This window comes from Vigna unguiculata, chromosome 7 (genome assembly GCF_004118075.2).
Source record: "Vigna unguiculata cultivar IT97K-499-35 chromosome 7, ASM411807v1, whole genome shotgun sequence".
Classification (NCBI taxonomy): Eukaryota; Viridiplantae; Streptophyta; class Magnoliopsida; order Fabales; family Fabaceae; genus Vigna; species Vigna unguiculata.
The window spans coordinates 39,002,964-39,013,789 of NC_040285.1; the positions used below are offsets into that span (position 1 = coordinate 39,002,964).

The 10,826-nt window shown below is 30.8% G+C and overlaps 2 protein-coding genes across 2 annotated transcripts; one reads left to right on the plus strand and one right to left on the minus strand.

Moving 5' to 3' along the window:
• Positions 1-4,325: 4,325 nt before the first annotated feature.
• On the plus strand, positions 4,326-6,856 carry LOC114192693. The gene is made up of 3 exons (XM_028082477.1): positions 4,326-5,350; positions 5,552-5,706; positions 6,210-6,856. Exons 1-3 carry the CDS (start codon positions 4,777-4,779, stop codon positions 6,462-6,464), a joined length of 984 nt encoding a protein of 327 aa, XP_027938278.1. The 5' UTR covers positions 4,326-4,776; the 3' UTR covers positions 6,465-6,856.
• Positions 6,857-8,790: 1,934 nt separating this feature from the next.
• LOC114192490 (B3 domain-containing transcription factor VRN1-like) lies at positions 8,791-10,555 on the minus strand. The gene is made up of 4 exons (XM_028082229.1): positions 10,245-10,555; positions 9,524-9,992; positions 9,242-9,381; positions 8,791-9,138 (listed from the first exon to the last, which is right to left on the minus strand). Exons 1-4 carry the CDS (start codon positions 10,386-10,388, stop codon positions 8,905-8,907), a joined length of 987 nt encoding a protein of 328 aa, XP_027938030.1. The 5' UTR covers positions 10,389-10,555; the 3' UTR covers positions 8,791-8,904.
• Between the last annotated feature and the right edge of the window lie 271 nt (positions 10,556-10,826).

The following is a 10,826-nucleotide window of genomic DNA, read 5'->3' on the forward strand; positions in this document are numbered from 1 at the left end:
TTCTTGATTTTTAAATCTTTGGCTTATAATTATATTTTATCCACCATTGTATTATTTAAATTAAAAAATATAGATAGAAATGTAATCAGTCCTTTATACATATATGTTGTAACTTATTATTATAATTTATTTTATTCTTTTATTCTTTATATTTTATAACTGTTTTTTTAAATTCAATTAACTACTTTTAGTAAAAAAACAATTACATTGTAAGAAAAAGCATAAATATTATTTATTTTATAATTAATTTTTACAAACATATTTTTTTTAATTTAATTATTTTATTTTATTTTAATAATTATGGTAAAAAATATATTTTTTATTTTTTATCATAAGAAAAAACTAGTAATATATAAAGGAAATTATCCAAATTATTTCATAATGCTTGCGCTTAATAATATGTATGTAATTTTTCTTCATTTTAGCACTTCATATGATGGAAATTTCTCCAACCTATCTAGACATTTTATGTTTATACTATTTTTAATTATGTAATTTTAACATTTCATTAATAATAATAATAATAATAATAATAATAATAATTTTTAAAAAGTGTATCTAACTCTTCAATTTAAATATGATAATAAAACTTCTAATCTCTATTTTTACAAAATTATTATTTTTTTATTTTAAAAAAGTTAATATGATTGGAATATGGATTCACACTTTTGTGAACCTATTTATATTTATATTTTCTACAAATATTAATATCTTAAATATAATAGAAATGTGGACTTTCATACACTGTTTCCACTAGTATTAAAAAATAATATATAAGATGTATGATTTATTTGAAATTAAGATGTAAATTTTTGTGGTTGATTGATAGGTAGAAATGACTCTTGTGTGTTTAACTGTTAAGAACAACTTTTACATATTGTAAACTTTTTTTTTTTCATATCCAACAAGCTCACAAAATACGCTTTCATAATATTTTCATCGGACCATTACAAAGAGTCAAAGGCCCAAACCAACAAAGACTCAAAATAATGTTTTTACTTCCTGCACTCCTACGATATCTTTTGCAGTCTCAAAATTTTAAAATAACTATATTACCTTCTATCAAATAACTTTTGGATTACATATTCCAAAAAAATTTCAAAATTTAAAAAACTAAGATTTCAGAGTGAAATTTTTTAAACAAAATTTTCAAAATACATTTCATTCATTCTAACTTAACTTGTTTGGAATTGAAAATTATCAGGATACATATTGTATTTTTAAATGAATTTCTTTGAACACTGGAATTTTTGAAATAAATCTTTTGCTTTTTCTCGTTTATTCTTCTTTTAAACATTTTATTTTCTTTCTCAGGAATGACAAAAGTAAGCACAATAACAGTAATGATGACAAAAATGAAGTGGTGTAGTACCAGAAGATATCTAAGTATTTTTCATTAGTGTGAGGTGCAGTTGGTAATTAAGGGGTGCAGGAAACAATACCTTGAAAATAATTGCTTTTTTTGGGTTGTTTCATTAATAGCAAAATTATTTTCCTGCATTTTATCGTTTTATTCTGTTCCTTATCATTTATAGAATTTATTTTCTAGAATATAATAAAAAAATTGATTCTTTTTTTTTATTTTGAAAATCAATCACCTTTTTTTTATGAAAATATTTTTCAGAATATTTTTATGAAGTGAGAGGTAAAATTTAATGGAGTGGAAGAAGCTTTAGCCGAGTAACAGATATAAGAGAATCAAGAGAGTCTATTTTACTTACATGTAGATCTTCATCAACAAGGACATCATGGGAGCATGTGGGGTTAACATGCTTTGATGATGTTTGTTGCACAAACATGAAATTTTCATCTGAGAATACATATTTTTTCTCCATATGGATCTTTTACCCTTTAACTTTTCACACAACTTCTTCCATAGATCCTTTATTCAATTTGTATTAAGTGGTCATGCCCTACAATTTGATGACAATATTCTTACCCCTTCCTTCACCAACAAAACATCTATTTTCTTCCACATATACACACAATGTTGCACAACTGAGGAAACAACATTTGTAATAACTGCTAGAAGAGTAAAGTCTTTGGTTTTTATTGAGTTAGAGAAGAAAGAATGGTTTTTGTGGTACATTTCTGAAATGGCCAACAATAACCTAAACATGGTCCACCATTTGGACATTATTAGCATCAACTCAATGAGGAAACTTACATATGCTTCCTTCATAGCTTATACCTTACTCACATGGCTACTTGCACATGTGCTTTTTCATCTTCTATCATCCACTCATTCTCTACAACGGCTACTTCTCCCAATCCATCTCTCATAATAAATCAACTTTATCAACAAATACAAATTATTAATACTATCTACAGTAATAGGCAACAAGATTTTCCTACTTAATTCACATAAATTATATTTGCATGCAGTGACGGATTTCAAAATAAATAAATTATATGAACTTAATTAAAAATATAAAACTGTTGAAGGTTCAATGTATCATTAAAATATAATAAAGAATCAATTTAAAATATATAAATTTATACAAAATTTGAAACTTAATTAAGTCTTTAATAAAATACCAAACTTTGTTTCTTAACAGAAATAATGAATCACAATTTATATATATATATATATATATATATATAATGTTTACTTTTGTTATAATTAACTTACTTTTATTATAATTTAATATACAATATATTTAAATATTTTATTTTTATAAAATAATATATATATATATATATATATATAATTAATATAAATATCAAATCTTTACCGATTAAAATAAGATAGTTCAAGCAAAGATACCAAGTCACACAGTAGAAATGTTTTTGTTTAATAGTAGCATAATAACATAAAGTATTCAACCACTCATTATACCATCTCAATTATCTAATCTTCTTCTGTGTACTGGGACTACTTGGTATGTAAGCTTTATAATAATTATAATTACTCTCAGAACAATATGTTTGTTTTGGTTTTATGTGGCCGTTAATAAAAATAAAAATAAAAACAGAAATATTTTTCTTAACTTTTTATAACACAATAGTTGTTGTAATATTAAACCTAACTCTTAATCATTAAGTCAGTCTATCTTAACTAAAGGTGTTTAGTTTTAATTTTTTTTTATCAGTTCCATGACCAAAATTATTTCACTTTCAAAACACCAGTGTAGAATGATAAATAATTTGATTGGTTCATTCCATCAGAAGCATTAATTTAGTTATATTAAATATAAGTTAATGACTCCAGTTGTCAACATTATTTATAAGATCTAGTTTAACATGTAAAGGAAGACAAGTAAAATTTGACTAGCATTTTGCTGGAATTTAATCTAGTTAATTTTGGATTTCAGGAAGATGTTTTCCATGCAAATTTATATAGTTTTATTAACTTTTACCAGGGGTGCTATCTTGTTTGGGACGAGAAAAAAAATAAATCTGATTTAAAAATTAAAAATAAAAGTAATTAAGATCTCACCTAACACAAAAACCTATTTCAGATTTACAACTTGTTGTGGTACTTATCATCAGCATTTTCTAAATTTTATCTGTTAAAATTAAAATTATAAAATGCTTATTATCTGTATTTTATATAAAAAAATGTTTTTTAATAAGAAAGGGAAAAAAATTGTTGATTGATTTGACTCATTAAATGTGAGCACCAGGTCCAAGGATTACAAAACAACAAGACAGTGTCTGACGGTCACTTCGAGGAAACAGGAAACACAATTATCGATGCACTCTTCTAAACAGAGAAAAAATATTATATAATTTGTTTATTTATTATTTTTTTAAGTACTCGTTTTTCTTATTTTAAAATTAAAGAAATAAAATATGTTTTTATTTTTATTATCATAACCTAAAGTAATAAATAAAGAAAAAAAGTAAAATTAATAACTACTAAATATTTCATCACAAAATTCCCATTGACTTACTTAAACAAAGCACTTTAATATCCTTCACAGAAAGCACAGTTAATTTTTACTTAAATGGATTTTTGGTTAATGTAAATCCTGTATCATAAACATTCACTTAAAATTATAAACTCACATTCTTTTAATTCATGAACAGTTAAAAATGTCATATAACATTAAAAAGAAGGAAAATAGTAACTTTTAATATTTTAAAAGAACTGGAATAAATTACACCATCAAAATTAAAACTAATTTGTGTATGTAGTAAAGAAAGTATTAAATGCGCTGAAAGTTTAGTGTTGACCAACAGTATTTGCATCAATTTATCTGTTGTTATCAAGTATACTGTTTTTAATGTATTTTTATATTATTTATTATTTATAATATAAAAATAATACATGGACGTAGCTTACAAGATCACGTATCTATGAAGGGTAACTAAGCCCAAAAACCTTGGCACGTGCTGAGGAAGAGGACTCAGTGATGCTTCCACTCTCGCACACTTTTTTTCATGATTAAGAAATGAGAAGTGTGAGATTGAGATTGCATCTCGTAGATGTTTATGGTCAAAACTATTGATGTTATAAATTTGAGTGCAGAAAAAGGGAGTGGATTTTGCTTTCTCTGTTTCTTCAAAACTAAGCATAAAACAGAGTTTTAGTATCCATTCATGGCTTCACATGGAAGCCAACACACCAGACTTGGGTCAAAACCATATCAATTCCCTTCTTTTCACTCGCACAGCAATAGCGTGGCAATAGAATCTCAAATACGGTGTCGTTTTCAGTTCGTTTAAGTGTCATCCATCTAGATTTTATTCCTATTAAGTAAGAACAGACACTTCCACTACAACGGGAATCTTAATCCAATCCAATCCCAAACTCAACCATTTTTTTTTGTTATGGGAAACTGTTGCGGGAAGTCGGAGAAATTAACGGCGGAGATAGTTCCACGCGATGGGGCGCGAGTGTATCCCACCGTCCGGTTACATGGCTCGCCGAAGAGTATTCTCGCGGCGTACATTCGGTTTGCGCTTCTCCACAGGGAGGTCTCGTTGGACTTCGTGGAGACAGAGCGCGTGGGAGGGAATGACCCGGAGGGCACGGTGACGTTGCAAGTTGGATCGGAGGTTGTGTCTGGGTCGAGCGAGACACTGCTGCGTTTCATCGACTCGCGGTTCCCGGGACCTTGGGTGAGGGGTGAGAACGGGAGGGAAGACGAAACGGCGCCGTTGCTGACTAGCTTGACGCGGGTGCAGCATACCAGCATGCTGTGGCACGTGGAGCGGATGGTGAGATGGGCGGAGGATCTTACTACACGTGGTGGAAGGAAGACCGTTGATCCTTCCATGGGGACTCCCAGGATGGAGATTAGGAAATTCGCCAGGAGCTACTCGGAGCTGCTTGAGATCATGATGGAGCACGCGCAGATGGAAGAAACCGTCCTCTTCCCGATTTTCGATCACGCCGATCGAGGTAGTTACCTCCACAAATTTCGTATTTTTTTATATATATTTTTGTTGTTGTAGTTATGATTTTATAAGATTCTTGTCACATTGCTGCATATGGTTTGGGATAGCCCATGTGAAATTTTACTTGCCTTTGAAGCAATGCGGTGAATGGATGAACAAATATATGTCTGTTATGTGGTAATTGTTTTTGGAAAAAAAAATGCAGGGCTTGCTAAAGCTGCAAAAGAGGAACATGCTAGGGACCTACCTCTCATGAATGGTATAAAAGAAGTCATCAAATCTGTTGGCGTTTTGGACTCTGGCAGCCCAGATTACCAAGAGGCTTTGTACAGTCTTTTTACTCGGTTGAAGTCATTGCTGGTATGTTCAGCACCTAGTAATGATAATTCTATTTGTCATGCTCTAAATTTGGATGTTTTGAATTCTATTTGACTTTGCCATGGTTGAAAACCTGTTGAGAAATAGGAAATCAAATCTGGGATGTGGAAACTATAACTATCACTGTGTGTTTGGAAACTGATCTCAGATGTGTTTTTTTAGGTTAAAAGTGAACAACACTATTGGTTTTAGTTTGTGCTTTTTGTTTTCGCACCATGAATTGTGTTTTGTAAGGGCAAAACTTGTTTACAAAAGCAGACTATTAGCTTCTTAGTAAAGTTGAAAAGCAACATCTGGATTATGGAACCAAACACAATATTTGTGGCGTGATCCATATAACTGATTTTGCTCGGCAAGAAAAGATTCTGTTAATTTCACTTGATTTTTTTTGCATTTTCTCTAGTTCTTGTTACTGGAGTCAATTTGATATCTGGGTGTTTGTGTGTGTATTTATTGGGGGTGTGATTTTGTTGATAATTTTTTAGGGGAAATGCAAACAACATTTTGCGGAAGAGGAGGTGGAAATACTTCCACTAATGGAGGCTTTGGAGTTGAGCAAAGAACAGGAATTGAGTGCACTAGAGCAGTGTTTTGACGTGATGCAAGGAACACACAGTCGGTTATTGAAGCTTCTTCTTGAAGGTCTCCCTTCCCGTGATGCTATGAAGTATCTGGACTTGATCAACAAGTGCAGGGACAAAGAAAAAATGGAATCTATGCTCAAGATGATAGTTAAGTGACAGATCTTGTTAATGGGTTCAATGGTTGTGTTGTGCACACATGGATGAACTGTCAGGCTTGCTTTGTCAATTGTCAAATAGATGTAAAATTGCTTTTCTTTTTTAGCCACTTCTTCTTCTAAAGGAAACAAGTACCCAGCATATGTGTGGGGTTTCATTGTTCGGCTTTTGTGACCTGTGACATTCTGCTTCAACGTGTCACCCTGGCCTTTCGGTTAAGGAAACAGAAAGCAAGGACAGCACTTGGAAAAGCAGGGCATTTTCTTTTGCTTTTTTCTTTTCCTTTTCCTCATCATAGTTTGGATAAGGTTGTCATGAACATGTTCCTAAATAATGTACATCCAAATATACTCAAAAGTAAGTTAAGTTTGCCAGATTGTTTTGATTGGTAACTCCACAGTTTGTTCAAATTATTTAGTCAAGTTCTTGTTTGTCCATTAGCTGATCTCCAAAGCATCAGATTCAAACTTAGCTTCCTTATTACATTAAAATTAAGTCTCTTTTTTGGATCCACTATTCAAAACCTTACAGATTCAAATAACTGGGATAAAACTTGAATGGCATGTTAATTGTACAGGGTTTGAGATATACGACAATGTATGACTGGGCACACTCCTGTAGCTAGAAGAATAAATCCATTGTACAGGGTTTGAGTGTTTTGCATAATTTTGTCAGCCATAACATCATAATTTTGCTACCAATTTGAACCAGTAACATTGCCAATACGGCACTACCAAATTCCATTAACTCTCCCATACCTTCGTCATTGTTTTTTGCTGTTATTGTTATCATTGTCACTGCTTTCTACAATCTACTCTTCCTATCTTAACCACCTCACTGTCATTATTAACAATATATTACACACCTCTTTCATCATCACCTCATTATTGTTACCTTCACTGCACTCATCTTCATTCATTACAATCACACAACGTCACCACTGGAGAAGCTTCACTATCACCAGAACCATTCCAACCACTAACAACCGCTTCAACATTCAGTACTACCAAACACTCTCACCTATTATTCATAAACTCTTTAAATTTGATTGTTACCTTTGCCCTAATGGTGAACTTATCACAAAGTAATTGTGTAATATTATACAATGCTTTCGTCAGTGTAACATGTCTCGTTTTATTTTCTTACTTCTGTTTCAAGCTTTCATCCTCCATTTTTGTGTTAAAGAGGGAAAATGTGCACATATGAAATTCAGTATGGCAATGTTCCATGATTCATACAGGAGAACAATGCTAAAACAATCTAAAATACATGTGTAAAAACAAAATAATTAAGAGGTGATACAATTTAACGAAATAAAAAATAAACATAAACTTGATTAATTTTATTCCGATGATATATGTAACGAACACACTTCTGAACCTTTCAATATGAATATTATATTTAATTTTTTATTTTATTGTTCAAGTTAATCTATATTTAAATTTGAATATTTTTTGTTTATTTATTATTACATTGTTTATATAAGCTTTATAATATAACTGTGAAATTTGAATACCAGTAATTTTAATTAGAATGTGGTGTGGTTTAAACCAAACTATTATTGTTTTTTTTTTTTTTATGGAAATAATCGTAAAAATTTAAAAGTTGTATTAAACAAACACTGTGATCATTTGGCAAATAACACTAGAATCATTTAGAGTACTAGTAAAAAGAAACAAAAGCATTAACAAAAGAACATGCTCATGTTTTCAATATTTTTTTATTTCCACATTTGAAATTTATACATCATTAAATGAATTACTGTATTGATTATTTTGTTCGATCGCATAGATTGTTGTAATTATAAAATTAAATAAATTTAAGTTTATATAAAATCTATTGATTTTATTGGTTTAATCAAAACTATTTCTATTTTTTCAATAAATTAAAAATAAAATAAAAAATTGAATGACATTTTGTCAGAAAATAAAAATGAACCTAGTGTCACAATTTACAACGAGATATTTATCTATTTTGCAGATGCTATATTAATATAATTGATTACTTTTAGTGTTATTTACAGAATACACAGAATTAATATAATCGATCTATTTTGCAGAATGCACATAACTGTGCTCATGAGTAGAAACACACTGATACTGAAACATGTGCTATCACAACAAAGATTGGAAGAAATTTTCTCCGCATCATTTTTGTATGAAAACAAATTTTAATGCATAAACTCACAGTCTGGGGAAGAACATGATCTCGGAATACTTGCAGTAGTGTACATGAAAAAGGTTTATTTATGTAATTCGAGTACTTAAAATAAAATAAGAAATTCAGATATTAATAAGTAAGAGAATCATTTAACATAAATTTTTATTCAAATTGATCAGAAGCAGCATTACATGATTAAACTGAAATGACAGAAATTCAGAAATTAAAAGAAAGCCACAACTCACAACTACAATAACATAAAATAACCAAATGGACATATCTAGCTTCTGAAGACATGAACTTGAAGCTGCGGAATTGCAGTATTAATCAACTCAAAGACACAAACGTCACCATCTTCCAAATTACTCTCTTTTGCAAACTTAGGCCAACCAGAAGAGAAAAGATCATATTTTTCACGACAACAGATTAACTTCACCCACCAAACCCTGTTCTCCATCTGCAACATCACATCCACCTGGCCCCTCGTACAATCCAAAAACTTTGGCACATGTTTCTGCATTAAGTAACAGTATTACTACAGTGGGAAAGAAACTCAGAACAGAACCTATTATAAATTCATTAAAACAATGACCAGCATTTGTATTGAAGCGATGTACCGTAGCATTTTCTTCCAACTTAGACTGTTCTATCAAAAGCGTGAAGTAAGGATGCTTTGATTTAAATTTCTTGGTTACTTTCTGAGCTTTTAGTGACCTTGGCCTATTCAGACATGTTCCACCTTGAGTAGGACTCATCCCTGTGAATTGCACAAATAGAATTAGTCACAACCATTTTGAAATTTTAGACCCCTCTTGAATTTGACAATGTTAACAAGCTACTGTACATTCATTTTTTCAAACAATTTACGTGCAGTAGATATATTTTCATGAATAACTTACGATCCGGTTGCTGCTTGGTTTTTTTCTGAACATTTGTCCCTTGATGGGAAGGACCACCCTTATCTGCATACACTTGTTGCACATTGGGGTCTCTTTCCACATTCCACATTTGGGTTTTCCCACGAGGTTGAGAAGGGACCATTAATGGCATTGGTCTTGCCTCTTGCCCCATCTGAGTTGCATTCATGGTGTTAACTGGTCCTTTCCCAGAAGAAAAATAATCTAATTCTACAGAACTTTTGTCAAGTATGATTACATCAATCTGGGAAGTTCCTTTGAATCTGAACAGCACAAAATATCCATAACTCAAGGAATAATTTTCAGCAAACTCTTTCCAACCCTTATCGAACCAAACCTCACCATCCTCTTGTGTCCAATATACTATCCATTTCTTTGAATCTGGAGTACTAAGAGACACTGGATTTGACAGACAACTCCCATGTTTCCTTGTAAACTTACTAGGTACTTTCTGCAAAAAAACAAGCATTAGTATCCTAAACAAGGGTTCATGTTTCTATCATAAATATACAACCATTTTTCTTAACTTTTTGCTGTTCTAATCAATCTTATAATGCATGTTACGTAGGTTCAATCTATTCCAAATTATGCAACGCAATAACAAAAACAAAAATATGAAACATCTGATACATCTCATGCAAACATGTAAGTTACATTGCTTAGAAAGACCAAGTATACCAAAACTTATATGAAGAACACTTACTATCCTTTCACCATTAGTTTCAAGAATAATCTTGAAAAAATGGATTGGAAGGGTTGCACTCCTCTGACCAAGATGGGAAGCCATGAGATGAATCTGAATTTGAGAACCTGTATGCAAATTTCTCGATAATTCACTCCCATACATATATAAGTAAAGTCTTGTACTCCTATACTCAACCTGAGACTCATCGGAATTATGGAACAAAGTCTCTGAGACTCATCGGAACCATGAAACAAAATTGAAGTTTGAAGTGTAGCCTCTCGAATCCTACTGTAAGTCACCCACTCAGGTTTCACTTTAATGAAATCATCATTTAATATTATGGTCAAAAGTAGTGCTCTCCCCGTGTATATTTTTCAACGCCCTTTTGAATCAACCGACAGGAAATAGAAAAAGGAATAATTGTGTTGGTTTGATGAAAATGGAAGCACAAACCATATAAATGTGTTGTAATTTAAGCTTTATTCCCAAACGTGCTAAAGTATTTTTACATATAAAACAACTAACAATATATTAAAAACTTAATTAAATGAAAAGAAATAAATTATAATAATATATATTTTTATAATATAATGAATAATT

Excerpts from the sequence above, each read along its gene's own strand:
- LOC114192693 (XM_028082477.1), top strand. The coding sequence starts at position 4,777 with ATGGGAAACTGTTGCGGGAAGTCGGAGAAATTAACGGCGGAGATAGTT. Across the intron at positions 5,351-5,551 it reads TTTCGATCACGCCGATCGAG|GGCTTGCTAAAGCTGCAAAA; the intron begins GTAGTTACCTCC and ends AAAAAAATGCAG. Across the intron at positions 5,707-6,209 it reads CTCGGTTGAAGTCATTGCTG|GGGAAATGCAAACAACATTT; the intron begins GTATGTTCAGCA and ends ATAATTTTTTAG.
- LOC114192490 (XM_028082229.1), bottom strand. The coding sequence starts at position 10,388 with ATGTATGGGAGTGAATTATCGAGAAATTTGCATACAGGTTCTCAAATT. Across the intron at positions 9,993-10,244 it reads AAACTAATGGTGAAAGGATA|AAAGTACCTAGTAAGTTTAC; the intron begins GTAAGTGTTCTT and ends GTTTTTTTGCAG. Across the intron at positions 9,382-9,523 it reads AACCAAGCAGCAACCGGATC|GGATGAGTCCTACTCAAGGT; the intron begins GTAAGTTATTCA and ends TGCAATTCACAG.